Source organism: Carcharodon carcharias, chromosome 9 (genome assembly GCF_017639515.1).
Source record: "Carcharodon carcharias isolate sCarCar2 chromosome 9, sCarCar2.pri, whole genome shotgun sequence".
NCBI lineage: Eukaryota > Metazoa > Chordata > Chondrichthyes > Lamniformes > Lamnidae > Carcharodon > Carcharodon carcharias.
The window spans coordinates 94,199,645-94,225,647 of record NC_054475.1 but is presented as its reverse complement, the minus strand read 5'-3'; the positions used below and the strand labels follow the sequence as shown (position 1 = coordinate 94,225,647).

General features: G+C 44.0%; 1 protein-coding gene across 3 annotated transcripts in view; it reads right to left on the bottom strand.

The window, feature by feature from the left end:
• Window positions 1-796: 796 nt before the first annotated feature.
• The window catches only part of LOC121282197 (protein Shroom4-like), a 149,076-nt gene continuing 123,869 nt past the window's right edge, over window positions 797-26,003 (bottom strand). For all 3 annotated transcript variants that reach the window (XM_041195773.1, XM_041195775.1, XM_041195776.1), the window contains 3 exons: window positions 5,463-5,649; window positions 4,918-5,190; window positions 797-3,119 (listed from right to left, as the gene is read on the bottom strand). In XM_041195773.1, coding sequence (XP_041051707.1) covers window positions 2,856-3,119; window positions 4,918-5,190; window positions 5,463-5,649 — 724 coding nt within the window. In that variant the 3' untranslated portion in view covers window positions 797-2,855. The remainder of the gene's footprint in view (window positions 3,120-4,917; window positions 5,191-5,462; window positions 5,650-26,003) is intronic.

Genomic DNA, 26,003 nt, shown 5'->3' with positions numbered 1-26,003 from the left:
ATGCCTCCATTTCAATGTAACTTTAATTTTAATATCTGTAGGTTGTGTTTCCCAGGCCTGAAGGAAGGTGCGAAGAAGTGGATTCATGAGGTAACTGCTCTTACGCACCTCCCACGCCCCAAGGCAGCTGTCCAATCCCTTCCCAATGATTGGGAGGGCCTAGGTCATCGACCCCTGGCTGCAGACTGGCCTTCAACCTGCCAGGCTGCAACCAGGAAATAGAAATCAAACAAAAAAATATCAGTTTATGCCAAGTACTTTCAAGTTTTCCAGACACTAAACCTCACCACTCTCGTCCTTAGTGCCTCAGTTAATCAACCCCAACTTCAAAGATAATTTTTAACACAGCAATTTTACACAAGTACAGCAAAAAACACTTTCCCAAGCACCAAATGCTGATTGATGTACTTCAATTGAAAGTCTGGTGGATGACAGTAAATTGCAGTACAATGTAATGAAAGCAGCCTTGATTTTTTTGGCAGAAATTCAATAATTCCAGTTCTGAATAAAAGTTTCAAACTAACAACGAGAAATATAATCTAATAAAAATCTAATTTTCCACCACTCCCCCCCCCCCACCACCCCACCCGCCCATAGAAGTCCAAATGATATGAAAGCAGTTACAGTCCGATAAATGAGAAACTGTGCAAATGTAACATAAATGGCACAACAATCATTCTTTATCAAGCCGAGGTTTTACTATTCTTTCATAATTCTAATACAATTACTAGAAATATGTCACCACTTTTGTGGTGCTAGTGCTAGTGGCCATAACGGTGCATTTCTTAACTCTTGAATTTACGATGACAACTATTTCTGATGATAAAAACAGTTGCCAGTTTGATGGCATCAACAATGCTGGAAACTAATGTCCAGTTGCTCAAACAATCCAAAGCTCAACCTGTGAAACTAGTTGTTCCTACTCCAAGTAATCATTTATAGAGGACTGGAAGCATCTTAACAGATCAGCCGGTATTGGAATGAAAACAAAGATTGATGTAATACTAATACTTGCCACTAGATGTCATAAGCACACCATATTCTATTTTATACAGGCATGCTAAAGACTCTTACGACAATAGTCTAATCCCATTCTGTTCTGCATTTGGCCATTTTGAATCTAATACTGAACTCGGAAATTAGCTATAATTTTCTGGATATGTCATGGCATTTCAGTGTCTGAGATTAATTGGGTAATTTAATTGCAATTTTAACCTGAATAAAAGTGCCACCTTTAATGAGAAACTTCCCCCTCCTACCCCTGAAGGTGCTCTGGGTCCCAACAAACTTCTAGTATCTTGATCAAATGGCCAGGGTTTGAGTGTGGGCACATATTCAGTGAAGAGAGACTATCTTATCATGGAAGATAATCACAGTGGAACCCAATCCCATCCTTACCTGACATCCACATTTCCTTGTAAAGGGCACTTGATAGTGGTCAGGTGTTGATTTTCCCCTTCTATGCTACACCAGGTCAGCACAGACGAAGGATCAAAACTTGAACTCTTTAAGGTCTGTGTTGCTCACTTACACACTGGGCAGTGCATTTACTAATGAGCCATTTGAGGATAACTAAAGTATTTTTATTTGAGAGTTACACATTTGAAGGACACCCCATTGCCTTTGTACAGTAACACAGAAAACTTTTGGGCAGTATTTATATGCATGCAATATATTAATGTTTGTCAAAGTGAAAATCATTTGATCATTCGAATTTGATATAAGATGACTTGATTCTTCTGGATTATTTCCTTCCCAAAAATGGCAGATATCCTCCATCAAAAATGATCACAAAATAATTAAAAATCCCACTAAATAAATTGGCCAAATGGTCTAACCAGTGATTAAAATTAAAATACAACAGACAGTAACCTTTTATAACAGTCATTCCTGTGATGCTTTTGTCAAGGATATGTTTAGAGACACACGTAATACTGCATGCATCAGTAAAGTAGCATGCACTGAGGCAGGGTTTAAGTGAAACGCAACTACAAAATTGGAATTTTTTTTTAAAGGAAATCAATTAATTAGTTTTCTCTCACTATGACAGCACCAACTGAGAAAACATCATCTGGATGGGCAGATTATGGCTAATTTCTTTATACATAGCACAGCTCAATCCAAGAAAATGCGTTGGCTAAAAAAAGTTGGCTGATGGGGATTATTTTCGCAAATCCTGAATTCATGCTATTTACTTAACTTCAAAATTCTGACAGTCCTTTCTTTTCATCCCTATCATCCTCTGCTGAAGGGACCAATTCTTATTAAGGTAAGGTTTCATTTGGACTGGCAGCCCTCCAGTACCTTGCTTAATTAGACATTCATCATTACAGTCCCAAATGTTGAGCATCAGAATGCTATTTAACTGCTTAATAGATCACAGTCAAGCCCAATATTGTTCTCAGCCAACGTCCACATTTTCCAACAGGTCACTATATAAAATCAAGACCAGCAATCAGAGGTAACTTGCCCCTTTCTAGCTCTGGACCCTCAGGCCATTTGTGATCCTTAAGATACCCCAACATCAGGCAATTTAATACTGGCAGGTGCTAGAAGTTAGGACCTTCCTGATCCTTGTGGCCTAGAGTGGTTGCCTTTACCAATCAGGAGCAGTGAACACTTCCTTACTTTCACATGAGCTAGTTTCACTTAAAAATGACAGTTAATATGATAAGCATGACTAAGATTCATTACTATAACAGTCAAACAGAAATGGGGCGTATATTCCAGCTTTTAAAACCATTAGATATTAACACATTTGATAAAGGAATCCATTGTTCGCTAAAATTTGAAGAGTTTAAGTTCAATGATTTAGACCAAACATTTAAAGTGTTCTGCATTTCAATGTTGCTATTTTAGCATGCTTTAAAGGATAAGCTCTCCCTCAGACACTTGAGCTGCTCCTCCCCAAGTTTGATTTTGTCCTCCAGCTCTCTCTGTTCAATGATGAGAGCAGATTTCATCTTTACAAAGTGAGTATAATCCTGAAGCTCATCCTCCGACAGGTGCTTAACCAGGATATTATGGACAGAGCGCTCCCTGCGATCCACATGTTCCTTCAGCTCTTTGGCCTCTTCAAGCTGTGCTGTGAGTTGTTTCTTCTTTTCAGTCAATGCATGCTGCAAATTAAAATGAACAGTGCTAGTCAGTTAGATTTGCCTTCCCCATTTTTTCTGCACTTCCCTTTATTATCTCCCAGCTATTGTAACATGCTAAGATATTGATCCACAGGAGGCAGCAGTTGTGCGACATCTTTCCCAAACAGCTATTATTCACATGTGAACACAGTGAATGTTAGCATGCTACATGATTATGGGCAGGCATCACAGTTGAAGCCCATTCAGTTCTCAGTTGATGTCCACACATTTCAATGAGGTTGCCTGATACCAAATTAAGAGCATGGACATTATTTTATATCATAAAAAAAAAAGATGAAACAGCCTTTTTTCTAACTGCCAAAACTACCGTTAAAAACAAGATGCTATATAGTATCTACAGTATTTTTTGTTTCCTCCTTGTGATTCCTATCAGGTGCGGAGAGGTCAGCCAATACAGTAAAGAATCAGTGAGAACATTCATGGTCTGAATACCACACTAGGCAGTGCATACTCACTAGAACATCAGGAGAATCATATATTACACTGAATTATTAGAGATCTCTGATATTGTTGGGTTGGGTGTATGATATAAGTAACCTCTACTAACCCAAGTTCATATGCATGAGAAAAGTCAACATTATACTAAACATTTAAAACTAGATTTTACTATTATTAGCTCCAAAGCAGAATTTGGCATATTGGCTGTAACTGAAGCAAATTATCTAGTTCCATTGTGGCTTCACTCTTCTGACAAGATCCATTCATTCTAAAGCAACCAGTGGCACACCACAGGTGACATTATCATTCAAGATGGTATGAGAGTAAAGGATTTTTCATACCCTTTTATAGGGACTAGATTTTGCTATATTTTTAGTATAAGAACAATGAAATGGACTGGGGCAGTGAAAGGAAACGGTATCTGTTTATTCATTTTCTACACATTTGTTCTCAGATAGGTTGATCGGTTTTCCATAAGGAGGGAGCAAAAATTACCCTGGTTGTTTTGAAGCACTTGAATTTTTGGTTACATATGAGTAGTTGTGGCTGTCAAGTAAAACTGGCTTTACATCACACTATTCTGGTCGACAATGTGGCATATAGAATTCCCAAATTATCCAGCATCTTTTTTGAAGATCACACCCCAGAGTACTGAAACACAGACACTTCTTCAAAAGACAAGGGGATTGAAAAAAAAAAAGTAATTGGAAGCTGTGAAAACTATTTCCTTTCTCTGTTGCTGGAGAGCAAGAGAAATGGGTTGGGCGAGGGGGTGTGGAGAGCAGGGCAGAATGTTGAAACTTTTTTTATTCATGATTCATGTGGGCGTCACTGGCTAGGCCAGCATTTATTGCCCATCCCTAATTGCTCTTGTTCAGAGGGCATTTTTAAGAATCAACCACATTGCTATGTGGTCTGGAGTCACATGTAGGCGAGACCAGGTAAGGACAGTCGACTTCCTTCCAGAAAGGAAGTTAGTGAACCAGACGGGTTTTTATGACAATTGACAATGGTTTCATGGTTCAATATTTTTATTGAATTCAAATTCCACCATCTGCCGTGGGATTTGAATCCAGGTCCCCTGAGCATTACACTGGGTCTCTGGATTATCAGCCCAGTGACAATACCACTATGCCACCGCCTCCCCTTGCTGATATACTTCCAGCCTAATGGTGGGATAAGTCCACTGAAGATATAGGAAAAAAGGATGCAAATGGCTGTTGGGCTACATTGTGAAGCCCACCTTGCTAAAAACAATTTCTTGAACCTCCAGAGAGAATAAGAATACATCTATTAACCGGCATTTTCTGATAATACCTACCCTTTCTTCCTCAGTTGTGTCAGGACCCAAGTTATTTAAGGCATTCTCTACTCTAGCAAGTCGACCTGAGAGAGACAGCAACAGATTCACAACTTTATCCAGATCCCCGATGAACATTCGGTATTTATCAAACTCATTTGGTTTGCAGACATTCTTCACCATCCTTTCAGCCTCTTCCCCCAGAGCACAGTTTGCACTGATGTCTTCCAAGAGGCTCTTCTGGGCTTCATGCAACACAGAGAGTTTCTTACTAAGACTGCTAATTAATTGTTTCTGTGGAAATTTGTAAAGGAAAAAATATTGGTTAGAAAAGAGTTTGCTAACCCTAAAATGATCAAAAATGTATTTCTCCATATGACATATGTCCCTTAGCAAAAGCAGCCTGCGCACATGTCTGGGTCTAAACAATGGCTGCTGGGCATTTAAGTGTGTCCCAGGCAGGTTTGCTTCCAGATTTTTTTCTGCCCCTCTTCCTGCCCAACTTGCTTGGCACCTGCTTCTTCTCATCACCAGAGACTATTCTGCATTTAGGAAAAATGTAATACCTTCTTTTCTATCAAATTGTTGTCCTCTTCTTCCTCATCCTCTTGCTCCTCTGAACATTCTTCAGCCATCTTCGGGAAATCCTTCATTTTGTTCAACAGTTCAGCCTTGGCAGCGGATGTGCTATAGTAGGTGGAGCAAGAAGTTGAGCTAACCATTGGTGTTGGGGAGGTAGCCTGTGCAGTACACCTGCAAAGAATAGAGACAGTTATCACATTTCTCTATACAAAAACTCAAATTCGAAAAACATACCAAAAATAAAAAAAATCAATATCAAATACCCTTCTCTCATTAATGCATGGATTACATCAAATGTATAGCAGAGAAACAGACTATTTGGTCCAACTAGTCTGTGCTGGTGATTATATTCCACACAAGTTTCCTTCCATTCCATCTATCTAATCTCAGTCTTTCAGCATATCTTTATATTGGCTTTCCTCTTGTCTACTTCTGAAACCGTCTAAGTCGTTTGTCTCAACTGCTTCTGTTTCTCTTTTATTCATTCATGGGATGTGGGCGTTGCTAACCAGGTCAGCATTTATTGCCCATCTCTAATTGCCCTTCAGAAGGTGGTGATGAGTTGCCTTCTTGAATCACTGCAATCCATGTGGTGTAGGTACACCCATAGTGGTATTAAGGAAGGACTTCCAAGATTTTGACCCAGTGACAGTGAAGGAACGGCGATATATTTCCAAGTCAAAGTGGCATGTAGGTTGGAGGGGAACTTCCAGGTGGTGGTGTTCCCATGTGTCTGCTACCCTTGTCCTTCTAGATGGTAGCAGTCCTGGATTTGGAAGGTGCTGTCTAAAGATCTTTGGTAAGTTCCTGAAGTGCATCTTGTAGATGGTACACGCCACTGCCATTGTGTGTTGGTGGTGGGAGGGGTTAATGTTTGTGGATGGGGTGCCAATCAAGCAGGTTTTGTCCTGGATGGTGTCAAGCTTCTTGAGTGTTGTTGGAGTTGCACTCATTCAGGCATGTGGAAAGTATTCCACCACACTCCTGACCTCTGCCTTGTAGATGGTGGACAGGCTTTGGGGAGTCAGGAAGAGAGTTACTTGCCACAGGATTCCTAGCCTCTGACCTGCTCTTGTAGTCACAGTATTTGTATGGCTAGTCCAGTTTAGTGTCTGATTAATCAGGACTTTGATAGTGGGGAATTCAGTGATGGTAACGCCATTGACTGTCAAGCGGAGATGGTTAGATTCTCTCTTGTTGGAGATGGTCATTGCCTGGCACTTATGTGGCGCAAATGTTACTTGCCAATTGTCAGCCCAAGCCCGGGTATTGTCCAGGTCTTGTTGCATTTGGACATGGACTACTTCAGTATCTGAGGAGTTGTGAATGGTGCTGAACACAAAGCAATCATCAGCGAGCATCCCCATTTCTGACCTTATGATAGAAGGAAGGTCATTGATGAAGCAGCTGAAGATGGTTGAGATTAAGACTGAAGAGCTGACGTCCTGGAGCTGAGATGATGGACCTCCAACAATCACAACCATCTTTCTTTATACTACATAAGAACATAGGAAATAGGAGCAGGAATAGGCCATTTGCCCCCTCAAGCCTGCTCCACCATTCAATAAGATCATAGCTGATCTGCCCCAGGCCTGAATTCCTCTTTCATGCTAGCTCTTCATAGCCTCAACTCCCTGATATTTCAAAAATCTATGTACCTCCTCTTTAAATACTCCGTGATCTAGCCTCCAAAACTCTCTGGGGTAGAGAATTCGAGACATTCACTATCCTCAGAAGAAATTCCTTTGCATCTCAGTTTTAAACAAGTGTCGCCTTATTCTCTAACTATGTCCCCTAGTTCAAGACTCCCCCACAAATGGAAACATCGTCTCAACATCTACTCTGTCAAGCCCCCTCAGAATTTTGTAGTTTCAACAAGATCACCCCTCATTCTTCTAAACTCTAATGAATAAAGGCCTAACCTGTTTAGCCATTCTTGATAAGTCAACCCCTTCATCCCAGGAATCAGCCTAATGAATCTCTTTTGAACTGCCTCCAATACCAGTATATCCTTTCCTAAATACGGGGACCAACATTGTACCCAGTACTCCAGATGCAGCCTCACCAACACTCTGTACAGTTGTAACAAAACTTCCCTATTTTTAAACTCCAACCCCCTAGCAATACAGGCCAAAATTCTATTTGTCGTATTATTAACTGCACCTGCATGTTAACTTTTTGTGTTTCATGCACAAGAACACCCAGATCCCTCGGTGCTGCATTTTTTAGAGTATCTCTCTCTGTTTAAATAATAGTGTGCCTTTTGATTCTTATTCTTAAGTGCACGATCTCACACTTTCCTACATTAAACTCCATCTGCCAAGTTTTTACCCACTCACTCAACCTGTCCCCTTGCAGATTCCTATGTCCTCATCACAGCATGCCCTCCCACCTATTTTTGTATCATCAGCAAATTTGGATACATTACACTCTGCCCCGTCCTCCAAGTCATTAATTTGGATGGTAAATAATTGAGGCCCTAGAACTGATCCTTGTGGCACTCCACTAGTTAAGTCTTTCCAACCTGAAAAAGGTCCATTAATCCTGACTGTCTGTCTTCTGTGTGTTACCCAATCCTCAATCCACGTTAATACATTACCCCCAATACGGTGAGCTCCTATCTTGTGCAATAACCTTTTATGTGGCACCTTGAATGCCTTCTGGAAATCCAAACTCACTACATCCACCGGTTCCCCCTTATCAACTCTGCTTGTTATATCTTCAAAGAACTCTAGCAAATTTGTCAAATATGATTTCCCTTTCACAAAGCCATGTCGACTCTGTTTGATTGCATTAATCTAATGCTAGGTATGACTCCAACCAGTAGAGAGTTTTCCTTGATTCCCATGGACTCCAATTTTGCTAGGGCTCCTTGATGCCACACTTGGTCAAATGCTGCCTTGATGTCAAGGGCAGTCACCCTCACCTCACCTCGGGAGTTCAGCTCTTTTGTCCATGTTTGAACCAAGGCTGTAATGAGGTCAGGAGCTGAGTGATCCTGGTGGAACCCAAACTGAGCATCAGTCAGCAGGTTATTGCTAAGCAAGTGCCACTTGATAGCACTGTTGATAATCCCTTCCATTACTTTACTGATGATTGAGAGTAGACTGATGAAGCAGTAATTGGCTGGGTTGGATTTGTTCTGCTGTGTGTGTACAGAACATACCTGGCCAATTTTCCACATTACTGGGTAGATGTCAGTGTTGTAGTTGTACGAGAACAACTTGCCTAGGGGTGCAGCAAGTGCTGGCGCACTTTAGTACTATTGCCAGAATATTGTCAGGGCCCATTACTTTTGCGGTATCCAGTACCTTCAGCTATTTCTTGATATCACGTGGAGTGAATCGAATTGGCTGAAGACTGGCATTTGAGATGCTGGGGACTTGCGGAGGAGGTAGAGATGGATCATCCACTCAGGACTACTGACTGAAGACAGCTGCAAATGCTTCAGCTTTAACTTTTGCACTGATGTGCTGGACTCCTCCATCATTGAGAATGGGAATATTTGTGGAACCTCCTCCTCCTGTGAGTTGTTTACTTATATGATTATGAGTTCTACATTCCAACCACTCAGAGTATAGAAATGTCTTATTTCCGTATTGGATTTATTCATAATTCCCTTGTATTTATGAACCCTTCTTATGGATTCTCCCATAAGTGCAATCATTCTCTCCATATCTACCTGCCCAATCCATTCATAATTTTAAAGGCCTCTATCAGGTCAACTCTGTGTTTTCTGTTTTCCAAGGGGAAAAAACATCAACCTGTTCAATCCTTCCTGATACCTACAATCTTTCAGTTCTGGTATCATCCTTGCAAATTCTGTTTGCACTTTCCCCGGAGCTTCTATGTTGCTTTCAGTATGCAGACTTGAACTGTGTACAACTCCAAGTACAACCTGACCAGAGTCCTGTACGTGTTTAGCAGACCTTCACTGCCTTTGAATTCTATAACCATTGAAAAATCAGTGCTTTGTTAGTAATTTTAATTTATTTGCTGGTCTGCGATGCTGCTTTTAATGATTTGTTCATCTATGCCCCTTTGCTCTTCAACCCTGTTTTCTAAAGTGTAAGTGATATTTCTGTTTTTCCCTAGAAAAGTCCATCACCTCATATTTATCTATATAAAATTGCCACTTAACTGCTCAGACTGTAGGGTCCCTACTGTCTTATGTCTTCCTCAGTGTTAGATATACTCCACCAGTTTGATAACGTGCAAATTTTGCTACTTGCCACCAGTTTGATAACGTGCAAATTTTGCTACTTGTTCCCAAGTCCAAATCATTGATGTAAAGTTTGAATAACACTGGTCCTAACACTGATATTGTTGAACACCACTTTCAACCTAATCTAATACACTACATTTCAACTGCACATTGTTTTTATTTTGGAAATTCATTATCCATTCAGCAATTTGTGCCAACTCCAAACACCCCAACCTTTGTCATGAACCTACGGGCCTTCTGAAAAAACAAATATATAAGATCTACCTTTAACATTACTTCTTCAAAGAATTCTACCAGACTAGTTATGCATGACTTACCCTTTGGAATCCAAGCCTATTTTTAAAAATTATATTTTTGGCTGCTATGGGCTCTTCTGCCATTTTTAGTAGAAAGGATACTGGATTTATAGCATCGATATTCAGCTGATTAACATCTCTGCCATCTCCTCCCTTGGGTACGCTTGGTCGTATGCCATCAGGATCTGGGATTTTATAGTCTTTCAGGTTTGCTAGCTTGTCAATTATTTTCTCCCTTTCCTTCCCAATTTTGTTGGTATTCTTTTTAAGCTCATCTTCTAGTGGTGTCTATTTCAATGGCCTGAATTTCATGCTTAGCAAGTGTGCCAAGTTGGTAGGAGCAGAAGTGGATGTGGAATCTGCTCCCAGCTGTGTTGCAAATGCAATTTCACGTTGGATGGCCAATTACGTGTCTTCTGAAAGGTAGGGGAGGGCTGAGTGGGGCGGAGGCCTGTTGGGCGCCAGGTCCATGACGACCTGGCAGGCACCTTGAAACCAGCAAAGGTAGCTCCCTGAAGGCTGCCAGGGGAGAATCTTTAGAGTTGGTCCGAAGACTGGAACAATGGCCTCACCAACAGCAGGAAACATTAGGCGGGAGGGTAAGTTGGGTGGGCTCTCGGTCCCGCTCATTTCTTGGGCGAGTACCTCACAGTCCTCGTGGGAGGTGGTCAGTGTCAGGCAGGATACTCTCTTACCCAGAGACGGCAGGAGGAGGCCACCACACCATATCAGAAAAGCCTAGGAGGTGGTGACAGCCAAGGTCAGCAGCCACAACATTGTTCGGTGCCACATGGGTGCGGTGCCACGAAAGTTCAAAGATCTGCTATGCTTGGCAAGGGCGAGTACCAAGTTGGCATTGATCAATGTGGGGAAGTGTTCAGGGCTGGCCCTGGTGAACCCTGGCTGCTTGGCCCGAGTGCCTTGCAGGTTGAGGGCCACGACTCGGATGTGCCCTGCAAGGTGTTCCTCGGGTGGGGTTGGCCAGGCTGCAATGGCGATGCAGGTAGAGAGTGGACTAATCAATGCTCCTCTGTCCTTTCAGGAGAAGAGGAGCCATAGCACCATCGAAAGGTCAAGGACAGGCGGAGGACTCCAAACCTCCTAATCCTGACAAGGTACGAAATGGATGCATTGGAGCTGGAGAGCCGCCACCCACCTTGGTCAACTGTTCGTGGAGAGGCAGGGGTCTCTGACAAAGGTAAAGAGGCGAGTGTGTCAGATTGTGCAAACACTATTGTGTAGTCTCATCGTTAATGGGAGCCTCAAACTTGGAGTCCCCATTGATCATTGAAAGACGATGGCACCATGATGCAGATCTCCATTGTGTCACCAGGCGGCTGGCATACACAGTGACAGTGTGATGACTTAAACTAATGACATGTTGTTGTTCTCCCTTAGACTCGCCAGCACACACTCCAACGCAGGACCCCAAGGAACCACCTTTGACGCCAGAGGACCACGGACCTTTAGATACACCTGTGTCACACCCCCTCTATGAATCAGGCACAGATTCCAGCACCATGGTCGGCAAGAATGTCAGTGCACAGCAGTGAAGGCACTTCATACTTGCTTGAGGAGCAGGCGGAGACAGAGAGTGCCCAGGGTGCCGGCAATCAGAGGACTGCTGGAGACCAGGACCATGCTGAACCAAAGGCAGATGATGAGCCTCTGGAGTCATCCATTAGGTGGCAGATGCTGTATGTCCAGCAGGATATGCAGGAGTATCTGGCGGAGATCTGTGAGGGTATGCATGCCACAGTCTCTGAAGTGGAGGAATCCATGCAGAGCTTAAGCAGTGTGTTGATCCTCATTACTAATGGAAACTACTGCTTCCTCCACTGAGAGAGTGGCAACTCATGGAGAGACAACTCCAAGGACAGAATCAGGGTTCCTGGGGTTGCGCTTGGACTTGCAAGCCCTCACACAGGCAATGACCTCAGGTGGTCAGTACCAGTGTGGGAGATGGATGAGGCACCCTGTATCCCAGCTAGGTGCCCGTCCATCAATGGCAAGCAGGGAGGTCCAGAGCGACCTCAAGTTGGCGCATGAGCTGCCTGTCATTTCTGCGGGCTCCTCTCAAGGTGCTCTGGATGATGGTAGCAGCTCCTCCGCCCCTCTGCCAGTGACCGTGGCATCTGATGAAGCTGTGGTGACTGGGGAGATGCCAGTTGTGGCACTGGCCGCTCCCTCCCCGTTGGGGTCAGCACAGGCTCCCCTTGCCAAGGTCATCAAGGCTAACAGGACAGCACAGTCAGCAGGCTGTCTCCAATGCTGCTGCCAGTAGGTGGTTGTGGGGGGGGGGGGGGTGTGGCAGGGTTGGGAAGAGAAAGACAGGACACAGCACTCACAAATGTAAGTTTTAAGGCACCATGAGCACAATAGGGACTGTTCGTGGGTGATCTTCTATTCTATGATTTGTTAATATGTTTACTGGTGTGGCCATTAACACCATTTATAGTTCTGTTCATTTGGAGTGCCAAAATGATATCCATTTTGCTTTTGTCTTAATGGCCTGAGTATGCGTCACTTGTTTTGTAGGTGCAGAGTATGCCAGTATCTAATGCTGGACATGAGTGGCTCTAAATTTCATTGCACAGGCAAGGAGTGGACTTTGGGTTCAAAGGAAAGGTCATTTCAGGCATCTGGGATGGAGGTGGCACCCCTGGCATGAGGTGAAAGCAGATCTTTCTGAAGGAGCATTAGATCAAGGCATCGCTGGGTGTCCCTGCCCCCCTCAAAGATCCAGAGGTCTGCCTCCATGCCCTCTGCATTCTCCTCACCATGCTCTTCTTCTGATTCACGACTGGATTCATTCTTTTGTGTTCTGTGGAGCTGCCTCAAGATCCTCTTCCTCCAGTGGGTAGCCCCTTGCAAAAGCCAGTTTGTGGAGAGCACAGCATGCAACCACTATCAGTGACACCGCTCTGGGGGATAGCGTAGTGCTTTCTCTGAATGGTCCAGGCATCGGAAGCACATCTTCAGAAGACCTATGGTCCTCTCTATTACCACCCTTGTGGAGGCATGAGTCCTATTAGGACACTGCTCTGCCTCTGTTCTTGGGTGGCGGAGAGACATCATAAGCCGCCTTTTCAGCCATCCATCCAGCCGAGCTGAAGCACTGAATAGCCTTGACACCTGCATCAGAAGATGTATGCGTTATGGGAGCTGCCAGGGTACCTTGCACAGACTTGCAGAATCTGCATCTTGTGGTCACAAATCATCTGGACATTCGAGTGGAAGCCCTTCCTGTTGACAAAGGCACCCAGCTAACCCGCCTTGATGGCCACATGTGTGCTGTCAATTGTATCCTGGATATGGGGGAACCCAGCAATCGCTGCAAACCCTTTGGCTCACTCAGTCTGGCTGGGTTCATCCATACAGAAACGAACAAATGTCATTACCCACCTGAACAAAGCATTAGTCACCAGCTTGATGCAACTGTGGTCAGCTGATTGGGACACTCCACAAAGATCTCCCACTGACCCTTGTAAAAAGAGCCAGAGGCATAGAAGTTGAGGGTCTCTGTGACCTTCAGATACACTAGCATGGGGTGTCCATCCACACAGTTAGAGGTGATCTCAGGCCCAATCACTGACAAATGGAGGTCACGATTTCCCTGGAGAGATGAAGCCTCCTTCAGCATTGAACCTCGGACATGTTGAGGTAGCTGCATTGCTGCATGTAAACCCTGGCAACAGAATAGTAGCATCTTCTGTGGCCCCTTCCACCTTGGACTACTTGCTGGCCTTGTGCCCCTTCTGCCTGTGCCTCTCCTCCCACTGGTCGCTACCTTGGAAGCTGCATAGGGACACCTGGCCTCCTGCCTCTCACTTCCTTCTCAGGAGGTACCACCAGTGGAGAGCACAATCTCCATTACCAAGGTAACAGAAGGCTGTCTGACACCTGGAAGGGTCCACATGGTCAAAATTCTTCAGGGGTCTCGGAGACGCAAATGAGTCCTGAACTGAAGCCTAGAAATGCTAAGACTGAAGCTCAGAACAGAGATGAAGCTGTCAAGTTCAAATAAGCAACCAGCAGCAAACTCTCTCCTAAACCCCTCTCCACTCACAATGGCAATGCTGCTCTTTTTATCCTGCCCTTGGATGAGGTTTCGTTAAAAGTGAGCTGCCCGTCTTGCCCAAACGACGAGCGCAAAATCGCATGGGCAACATAAAATCGCAAATAATTGCTTTTTTAATGGCCGTGATCTTTTCATTGTTGGCGGGTGCAGCTCTGACACCCACGGGCGCCTGGCAACCTGAAGATTGCTCGTGTGCGGGATGACATCGGGACACTCGCACGATGGAATCTCGTCATATTTCACATCCGTTCGGGTCGAGCGCGCGCCCACCCACAGGGCATAAAATTCTGCCCATTATCTTCTTTATAAAATCTGAGGCAAAGTTGTTTTTCATTACTTCTGTCTTTCCTCTATTAATACGTCAGTTTATCTTGTTCATCCTTTAGCGGCCCCATCACTACATTAACTTTCCTAACTGATTGCACACTCAGCAGAGCGCCTAATAGGCTAGCATGTGTTGCAGCTAGTCTCCAGCTCTGAAGGACAGTCTGTCCCTATAAAGAGAAGCTGTACTAATCAAAGGAAGCTGTTGCTGACAGCCAGAGTGGCAACTGGAGACTCGTCAAACAGAGCACCAGAGCAAGATAAGCTTCTGCAGAACACAGATATGGCACCAGAGGTTTCAGGTCATAGAGGCTGACAGTAGAGATGCCATGTTTCCACAAGGGACCAAGAGGCCTTCAAGGAACGCCCAAAGTAGGTGCGAGCAGGAACCAGGAGGTCAATACAACAACTTTGATGCTAATAGTTGCGTTGGAAGAAGTTGAAAGACCCCATACAGGAGGTCAGCGTCAGTTGGAATGTACCTAGATGACATCTCTTACCCACTACGCAATCAACCTCCCATGCTGCTCAAAGCAGCACACCCCATTACTCACCCAGCTGTCCCCAGCACTCATTCATGCCTAACATCCAGGTAGTCCACTTCACCTCACACACATTGCAAAGATGTCAGCCTCACACCCAATTCTTGCTGCCCCCATATACCTGGAGCTATTCAGCTGTGGCACGCACATACCCAAACACAGTGTAAAGCAATAATGGACATTCTTATTTCTTCAGATCAAGGTGGATAAAGTGGAAGGCAGCAATGGAGAACTGATGGAGGTGGAGGTGGGGGGAGTGCAGGCACACCTTCATCCACAGCCTAGTGGATGAGATGGTGATTTGCATCATGCAGCCGACTGCAACACAGCCTTTAGCATCTGGTGTCGCTGAGAACATTCACGATGATGGTATGTTACTGCCTTATTCCCCTTCTCAAATCCTACTTCATCCTGCTATCTGGCATGATGTGCAAGTTACAGATGGTGTAACCATGATCTGTTGCTTCACACCCTACCCCACCTTCTTCACCCCAACTTTTCCTTCCTGGTTTTATGCTTTCAGATACCCAAGAACTACTATTTGCTCAGCCACAGCAGTTCTAAGGGGAAGTGAGAGCAACATCACATGCACTGATAAACATCACTGTCATTTGATCTGACACCCACAGCCACCATTTCAGATACTGGCACTGAACATACCTTAGAGAGGAGTATAGAGTTGGAATCTGCATATTGCAAGTTTCTGGGCACACATTGGCTACACCCAGGCCAGGGGAAAGGATAGCTCTTGTGCCAGTCACCAGCAGTCAAGGTTGTAGATGGGTTCTTCTACAGGGGGCTCAGGTGAGGACGTCAATGCATAAAGAACAATGATAATGATACATAACTGTCTGGTGCAATGGCAGGCCTACCAGATAGTCTCTTGTCACTATCAAGGAGCATGGCGGAGTCCAGCTCCAAAATGCCAAAGGGCTTCACAAAAAGCTTAAAGTTCATCCTTTCCACAGTGGAAGTAGTGATCAACTCCCTACACTGGGCGATCCAGCTGGGATGCAGCATCTGGTATCCAATGTCTCAACTTCCACTGCAGTAGAGGCAGAAACTACCCATTGTCTCAGTGCTGCAGTGGAACCCCAGATGGAGGCTCAGACTACTGCCACCATGGCTCCAAATCTCAGTGCTTAGGACCTGCAGGTTCTCACAGTAGTCCAGCAACCTGTGTTCATACAGATTACTAGGTTTGCTGAGGTGCCACCATGGGGTGTGGCAACACGAGTGCCATTCCCTCAGTGCCCTTGCCATTATCTCTCAGCTAGCCAGCTAGAATGCCGCTACTGCTGCAGGCTTCCAGAGGTAGCACTGCATGGGAGCACCAGGGCAAGCTAAGACACTCTTGTGCGCACAAGGGTGAATAGTTCAATTTTGTTTGCACAATTGGATGTGTTGTTTGGTAACGATATTAATGAAAGGATTTTTGGGGACTTTTCTTGTAGGAAGTTTGCTAAGGGGATACAGTCATAACAGTGGGAATGGTGGATCCGTGGTGGTAAAGACAAGTTGTCCTTCAGGAGTTGGAGCCTGAGCAGCCACTCTTGGATAGCCTATCCAGAGGGAGGGGATCCATTATGTATCCTCCTTGCGGTTTTGAATATACATAGATACAAATGAGGAGGAGGAGACCATTCGGCCCCTCAAGCCTGCTCCCTCCTCATGTGGCCCCTGGATTCTTGGTGGGAGTGGCTCTGCCATCATGATGGTGATGTTATGGAGGTCACAGCAGACCACCATAACTTGGACATGCATTCTGGCATGTAGTGGAATGCTCCCCTCAAATGGCCCAGGCATTGGAACTGTTGGCTCAGTGTTCCTGGTGTCTCTGTGGGTCTTATTATATAGGTGTTGATTGAGTGGCAGAGGTGAGTCATAAGCCACCTGTACAGAGAGTGGCCTTTCTCTCTGCGCAGCTATTCTCCGATTCTCCATGAAGGTGTGAAAACAATGGGAACAGCAGATTGCCCTACAATGAAGGCATTGTGGCTATCCTGGACCATCAGGAAGCCTGCTTTCCTGGCAAAGCCACTGGCCCCTCAGCCTGCCACTCCCCGCTGAGGGGAAAAAAAAAATGTATTTACCCCAACTGGCGTAGATGGCTTCCACCAACTCACAAATGCATCAATGGAAGCAGACTAGGTATTGTTGAATATGTTGCCTGCTCCCAGCTGGCAAGATACAGGCAATAGAAACTCAATGTTACTATGACCTTTACAGCTACATGTATGACCACCTCCTCTTGAACCTGATCACCTCCAGTGACGCAGCTGGTTAAGTTGAAGTGAAAGAAGTGCTGTGGAAAAATCTGTAGTAAGTAGGGCCTTCTCTGCAGAGCTCTCCTCCTCCCTCTTCTGCAGAGCTTCCATTCTCTGCAGTCTCTGCTCCATTTGTTGGTCATGTTGGAGACCCAGAGGCACCACAATTACAACCCCTACACTTCATGGGGAGTTGAATCACCTAATCCTCTAGCCTCCCTGAATGTATGCAGCTCGTGACAAAGCCGCCAAAAACAAGCCACTTTGCCAAGGCAGAACAAGTCAAAAGCACCAAAGCGCCTCACCTGCATGTTAGATGCCTGGCCCTTTAAATAATTTTAGTCGGGGAGGTGGGGGATGGTTGTCCCCATGCTGCTGAACGAGAGCATTAAGCACAAGAGTTCACTGGACATGCTCAGATCAAGTTCATAAAATATGGGTCAAACTGACATTGCAAACAGACCTCTCCTCACACTACCGGTGAACACACAGCACATCTGTACTAGTGCCCTGCCCAGGATGCAGTGCCAGGGACAGGACAGAATTAGCTGGCAGAGTGGCTGGCAATATGGAGCCAAAAATCCAGACTTAAAAATTCCCCTTTTTGTTTTTCTGTGTCTCTACTTTTTGAGATTTCTTCCCTGTTTATTCTTTTAGTTCTATTCCCATTTCCTCATAATTTATACTTTTCCAATTTATCTTAGCCTTTGCCCTATTTTGTCACTTTTAATCCTAACCTTTAACTTACTATGGTTGTGATCACTACTCCTAAGATGCTCTCAGTCTTAGAGAATCACAGAATAGGCCAAATGGCCTCTTTCTGTGCTGTTATGTCTATGCTGGCTCTCTGGAAGAGTAACTCACCTCATCCCATTCCCCAAACATTCCCCTGTAGCCCTGCAAATTTTTTGCCTTCAGGTAATTATCCAATTCTCTTTTAAATAAGTTGATTGAATCTGCCCGCACACACTTTCAGGGAGGGCATTCCAGATCCTAACAATATGCTATGTAAAAATGCTTTTCCTCATGTCACCAGTAGTTCTTATGTCAATCAACTTAAATTGGTGTCCTCTGGTTCTCAATCCTTCACCAACAGGAACAGTTTCTCCCTATATACTCTGTCCAGACCCCTCATCATTTTGAACATCCCCATCAAATCTCCTCTTCACCTCCTCTTCTCCAAGGAGAATAGCCTCAGCGTCTCTAATTCTATCCACTTTCGTTCCAGGGATGAGGAACATTCTCATGAATCTTCTCTGCACCCTCTCTATTGTCTTCAAGTGTAGAATTGGACATAATACTCCAGTTGATGCCGAAACAGGATTTTATAAGTTCATCATACCTTCCTTGCTTTAGTACTTTATGCCCTATTTATAAAGCCCAGGATCCCATGTGCTATAGTGACTACTTTCTCAACCTGCCCTGCCACCTTCATTTCACATATACCCCAGAGCCCTCTGCTCGTACACCCCTGCTCACCACCCACCTCTTATCAGTCCTGGTTTATTGCTCATTGCAAGATCCAGCAGTGATTCTTTCCTTGTTTGATTTCTTAGGTGCTGAGCAAGAAAGGATTCAGAATACACTATTTAAAAGCTCAATTCCCTTGTCTAATTTCACTATCTCTTCTTGTCAGTTTATTCTGGAGTAGCTGCAATCTCCTATGATTATTATACAATGCCTACTATTTACTTTGTAGATTTGTCTGCATATTTTTTCCTCCAATCCCCTCATACTATAATGTACCATGATTAGAGTGATAGCTGCCTCCTTTTCTTCTAACTTATTTAATATGGATTCTGTACCTATCTTCCTTCCAGTTTGATATCCTTTTTCCCGCTGCCATTATTTTATCTTTAACTAGTTCCCCTCTCCCCTTCCTAAATGTGTTATGGCTGATCTGATTGTAGTCTTAACTACACCTTCCTGCCTGTCTCCCATAACACTCGACTCACTTGTAGATCAAAATCTGTCTAACTCAGCCTTGAATGTACTCAATGACCCAGCCTCCACTGTTCTCTGGGGTAGAGAATTCCAAAGATTAGCCACCTACAGAGAGGAAATTCCTCATCTCTATCTTAAATAGGAGATCCCTTATTTTTAAACTGTGTCCCCTAGTTTTAGACTCCACCATGAGGGGTAACAACCTCTCAGCTTCTACTCCAACAAGCCTCCTCAGAATCATATATGCTTCAATAAGATCACCCCTCATTCTTCTAAACTCCAGTGAGTATAGGTGCAACCTGCTCAACCATTCCACATATGACAATCCCTTCATCCTTGGAAAAGACCTAAGTGAACCTTCTCTGAACTGTCTCCAATGCAAGTATAGCCCTCTAAGGAGGCCAAAACTGCATGCAGTACTGCAGTACTCAAGTGTGGTCTCATCAATATCCTGTACAGCTGTAACAAGACTTAACTTCTATACTCCATCCCCCTTGCAGTAAAGGCCAACATTCCATTTTGCTTTCCTAATTACTTGCTGTCCCTGCATGCTAACTTTGTGATTCATTGAGTATATTCAAGGCTGAGTTAGACCAATTCTTGATCTACAAAGGAGTCAAAAGTTATGGGGACAGGCAGGAAAATGTACTTAAGGCCACAATCTAATCAGCTATGATCCTACTGGATGGTGGAGCAGGCTCGAGGGGCTAAATTGCCTACAGCTCTGCTCCTATTTCATATGTAGCTCCATTGCTTCTAGCTTTTCACCATTTTGAAAGTACTCTGATATATTCTTTTTAGGTCCAAAGTGGATGACCTCACATTTGCCTAAATGGGGGAGGGGAGGGGGCACAGACACAAAAGTGGAGTTTCAGCCAGATCACCATTATTGAATGGTGGACGGGATTGTAAAGGCATGTTGTCACTGTCTGGAGAGGGTAAGCGGGGTCTTCCAGTATGCTACAGATCATGTTTCACAAATAGCTACAGCCTGCTTCTTCCCTCATCATTCAAGATGGTGGACTTTGACATTGCTGGGGAGGAAGCCTTTGTCACACTGGAACCTGAGTATATGGAGGTTGGAAGAATTATGACCTGAGAGGCCTCCTCAGTGACTGCACTTATGAATTTCTCTCATCACTAAAGTCTCCTCCTCGGTTTATCACAATCTACTTTTGACACCACTGCCCCACTTCGTTTACCACTTTCCAATAAAGGGACGCTTCCTCAATCTATTACTCTTCCTACAACATGACAAAACTTCAGCCCTACGTACCCCTGTATGAATGTGCCAATACTTGAGTTTTCTTTTTTTATCATTCATAGCATGTGAGCTTCGCTGGCTGGGCCAGCATTTATTGCTCATCCCTAGTTTCCTTTGAGGTGGCGGTGGTGAACTGCCTTCTTGAACCACTGCAGTCCATGTGGTGTGGGTACATCCACAGTGCTGTTAGGAAGGGAAGGGAGTTCCAGAATTTTGACCCAGCAACAATTGAAGGAACAGCGATATATTTCCAAGTCAGGGAGGTGAGTGGCTTGGAGGGGAACTCCCCGGTGCTGGTGTTCCCACCTATTTGCTGCCCTTGTTCTTCCAGATGGTAGTGGTCATAGATTTGGAAAGTACTCTCGAAGGAGCCTTGGTGAATTCCTGCAATACATCTTGTAGATGGTACACACTGCTCCTACTGTGTGTCAGTGGTAGAGGGAGTGAATGTTTGTGGATGTGGATGTGGTGCCAATCAAGTAGACTGCTTTGCCCTGGATGGTGTCAAGCTTCTTGAATGTTGTAGGAGCTGCTCTCATCCGGGCAAGTGGGGAGTATTCCATCACACTCCCAACTTGCGCCTTATGGACAGGCTTTGGGGAGTCAGGAAGTGGGTTACTCGTCACACAATTCCTAGCCTCTGAGCTGCTCTTGTAGCCACAATATTTATGTGGCTAGTCTCGTTCAGTTCCTAGTCAATGGTAAGCCCCCTTCTGAAATGGCCTAGCAAGCTCTCAGTTGTTCAACGTGGAGGAGCACTGATTCATCAGCTGAGGGAGGGCAGTACACGGTAATCAGCAGGAGGTTTCCTTGCCCATGTTTGACCTGATGCCATGAGACTTCATGGGGTCCGGAGTCGATGTTGAGGACTTCCAGGGCAACTCCCTTTCGACTGTAAACCGCTGTACTGCCACTTCTGCTGGGTCTGTCCTGCCGGTGGGACAGGACATACCCAGGCATGGAGATGGTGGTGCCTGGGACATAATCCGTGATGACTTTCAGGCTGTGAGTGAGCTCTCCCAATTTTGGCACTAGCCCACAGATGTTAGTAAGGGGCAACAGGGCCAAGTTTGCTGTTGTCACTTCCGGTGTCTAGGTCAAGACCACCAGGTGGTCCATCCACATGTTTCATTCCTTTTTTGAGACTTTGTAGCAGTTTGATACAACTGAGTGACTTGTTAGGCCATTTCAGAGGGTATTTAAGAGTCAATTACATTGCTGTGGGTACATATAGGCCAGACCAGGTTAAGCTGGCAGATTTCCTTCCCTAAAGGCCATTAGTGAACCAGAAGGGTTTTTACAACAGTCGACAATGGTTTCATGGTCATCATCCTGTGACAGGATTCGAACCTGGGTCCTCAGAGCATTATCTTGGGTCTCTGGATTACTAGTCCAGCGACAATGCCACTTTGTGGAGCCTACTTCCCTAAAACATTGCATCCCCTTACTTTGCACTGGCCAGGACCAAAACATGTGACCCTTAGGTTTGCTCCCCAACTGACAGTGGGTGCAAGCCCAGCTCTGAACTTTCTCCCAGTAGTACATTCTGCTTGGATGGCTCAGATCTCCCTGTGTGTTCTGACAAAGGGTGAATCAAGCAGAAAACCAGATAGCAGGTCAGAGTCCAAAAAGAATGCCTTGCTGATAACGTTTTTTCAAAATGCAGAGAAATAACTTAGCCACTTGTTAAATATTACAAAGGAAACATATCTCCAGGATCCAGAACAGCCTCTGTAGGGGGTTTAGGCTTTACTAATAACTTTCTCATGATATTTCTGGCTAGAGTAGTGGTGTATCCTGCAACTGATTCAGGCCCCTCCTGCTGTTCCATAATATGTGCATACAATAGAAAAAACCAAGGGGACAGCAAATTTATCCAGTGCGTAACTATATCATATGGAGGAGCAAGATCCTGAGTTCAAACCGCAATAACCATACTGACCTAGATGGTCTCAGTAGAGGTAGTGGTATTGACCTCAGCACTGCTATCTTGTTCTACCCGCAATCTTCAGGTGAGAAAAAAAATAACTCGGCCAGGGTTCCTGCTTATGGTTGTTGTTCAGCAATCTCTGCTACAAGTACATGCAAGTGGACAGGATTGAGCTCAACTTCCTTCAGGAGTAGAATATAAAAAACGACCACTAGGCTAAACTATTTGGGAGCCCACATTGTCTATGGAACTGTATCCCAGTGACTGTGCACTAGCTGCCGGTTCAAAGTTGGACTTGCAATGTAGCATAGACTTTTTCTCCAATGCATGCAACAACTTATGCCTTACAATCATCACAAAGAAAACTTAACTAATGTACCAGCCTGCTCCAGGAAAGCCCTTTCTCAAACCAAGGTTTCAGTCCATGACTAGAACCTATCAGCAGTGGATAGGTCACATACTTCAGCAGTACACTCTCTCAAGCTGTCTATATTGACAATGACAACACATACAAAAATTGTCAAAGCAAGCATAGCCTTTGGCAGACTTGAACATCAGTTTGGGAACAAAGAGAAGTAAGTCTGCCTACCAAACAAAGTCTATAGAGAAATAGTCTTATCCACTCTGCTCTACACATGCAAGACTTGGACTGTGTACCAGCAACATGCCAAGAAACTTAACTTTCACTTGAGCTGCCCTTGGGAGCTTTTGAAGATCAGATCGCAGGATAAAATACCAGACTGAGGTGCTCACCTGAGCTGGCATGTCAATTATCCACACCATATTGAGACAGTTACAACTGAGTTGGGCTGGTCATGTAGTCATAAGGCCTGACACTCACCAAAATGAATCTATTATGCAGAGCTCAAGTCTGGGGTGGTGGTCAAAGGAAGCACTACAAAGACATTCAGAAGGCTTTTAAGAGTTTTGATATTGATTGAGACCTGGGAAAAGCTCCCCCAGGATTGCTGAACCTGGCACAATCAAATTAAAGACAATGCAGTCTCCTCCGAAAGCAAGCGCATATCAGAGGCGGAGAGAAAATACCAGGAGAGGAAATCCTAAGGCAGCAACTCATCCAAAATTCAATCATCTGCGGTATCCTGTCCAATTTGCAGATTGGCCTTTGCCTATATACCCATCAGAACCCTACCAAAGCCCTCCAGATGATGAACGTGGTTCATCTTTGCCTCGAAGAACGAATAAGAGATCTCAGTAATGAGTGTGAAGAAGGGACAGAAGTATTCCTTCCAGCTTCTGAGACCAAAAGGGCCAATAAAAACAGCCTGTTCCCATGCTTCTGCCTGTCTTATGATCAAATCAGTTACTACTAAGGTTCTGAAGAGATATCCAAGAACAACCTGATTTCTCCACCCCACCTCATTTTTCAAACTACCAGAGGGATCAGAAGAAATGAAAAAAATCTTTGTTGTCTCTATCCACAAGCTGAACCAGGGGAGCAAGTATTTGTTGGAGAGGCATTTAGGCCCATTATACAAATTCTCCAGCCCTGGAGACATCCTGAACTATGAGTGGATTTTCTACCTAGGAGGGCAAAAAGCAAAATAATGGAGGCTGTTTGGCAATATGTTGCCTATCTCAACTAAATGCAGTTCTGAGAAAGTAATCTAGTGATCAAACACCAGAAAGCTAGTCAAAATAATTGTTAGCAAAGGGAGGGGGGGCCAATTTTCCTTCTGCCCCTATACTGATATAATGAACCTTTTTGTGTTGTCCAACCATAACATAACAATTTGTCCTGTATTATGGTCTAGAAGTATTCCAAAGGTAGTGTTAGGTCTTGTAGTTCCCAGAGTTCTAAATAATCACACTTCTGGTCATAAAATACATGAACATATAGTTCATAAATCATATTGGAATAATACAACAATATAACAGGTAGCCTTAATGCCTTATGTTCTAATCGGTTGATGTGTCAAATTGACTGGTGCATCAATCTGATTTGGCTCAGAGCCCCATTCTCTCGTTGATGGGCTCTCTGCCCTATAACTTCTGTTAAAGCGGGAGACTGCTCTGTAATACATTTTTTAATGACCAGTGTGTACTTAAGAAGCTGAGACCCAATCATTCCTTACTGGTTAGGAAAGGAGAGGTTATGTGGGGAGACAATTCTGCCTATCATGTCTGTGTCAATTCTTTGCTAGAGCAATCCAAAACTAATGCCATTTCCTGCATTCTCCTTATTGTCTTGTATTTCAAATATTTATACTTTTCTCCCAAAGAATACAATGACCTATGCTTGAACCTTTTCTTGTGGTAAAACATTTCACGCTCCAACAACTGAAATTTCTTCTAACATCTCTCCTCATCTTCTTAGTGACTATTTTAAATTTATGACCCTCTACCACCAACTGCTCAACCAGAGGGAATAGTCTGTCCCTATTAACTATCAAAATCTTTCATAATTTTAATTTAAATGCTTTCTCCACTCCAGTATAAATTGTCCCAATACTTCAAGTCTACCCCCTAACAGTAGCTTCTAATTTCAGGTCCGCCCTGCGAATTTGTGCTATGGCTTTAATATATTTTCTATATTGGGACTCCCAAAACTAAGCACAGTACTCTAATTGCAGCATAGCAAAAAATTTGCACCAATTTATTACTTCTTCACTTTTGCATCTATGTCACTGCTTGTAAAACCAATTGGTCTCAGTTTATCCACACCTTTGAGCATCTTTCCATTGAGTGCACATTCATCATCTTCGTTTTTCATATCAAAATGTATTAAATTACACTTCACCACCTTCTTACCTCTTCCAGCTATCAGACCATTCTGCTAGCTTTTCATGTCTTCCTAAAGTCTTTCTCATAGTTTGCCAAACTCCCTACTTTTTGCTGCATCACCAAATTTTGGTTCCTAGACCCTAGTCCAAAGCATCTATACACAGGGACAAATGTGGTCCTAGTACTGCCCCGTCAAAACACCAATTTGAACTGAAACCTATCCTGCTTTCTGACTAATGTTCCGTTTGTTCTTTATAACATATGCCTAAATTTTCCTAACAAATTTTTTGAGACAGCTTATGTGCACTCTGGATATCATTATACAGTACATCTTCTGCATTTACTTTATTTATCCAATCAGTCACTTCTTCAAAACAAAATCAAGATATTGTACAGCGAATGCTAGAAATCTGAAATGAAAACAGAAATTGCTGGTACTATACAGCAGGTCTGGCAGCATCTGTGGAGAAGGAGTTAATGTTTCAGGTCATGACTTTTCATCAGAACCGAAAGCATATGACAAGAAACGTTAACTGTTTTTCACCCCACAGATGCTGCCAAACCTGCTGAGTATTTCCAGTATTTCCTCTTTTTACTTTTCCAAATATGCTATTTCTTGGAATTACAGAAGTAACTGCTAAAAGTAGTAGATAACAGTTAGTTAGGATCTACAACCCTTCTTGGAAAGAGAAAGACTTCTGCTCAGTTACAGGGAACAACACCCTAAAAGTATTAATTCCTGCAGATTGCTGCTGGATCTTCTTGTAATTGACTGTAAATTTTAATCTACACATTTTATCATAAAGCTGTGCTGGCAGATCTCAAGCATAGGGCTCAGAGGAGTCAAATAATCATGGAGATGCTGCCTCATGAGATATGCCCCAAATGTGGAAAGACACTTTGCAGA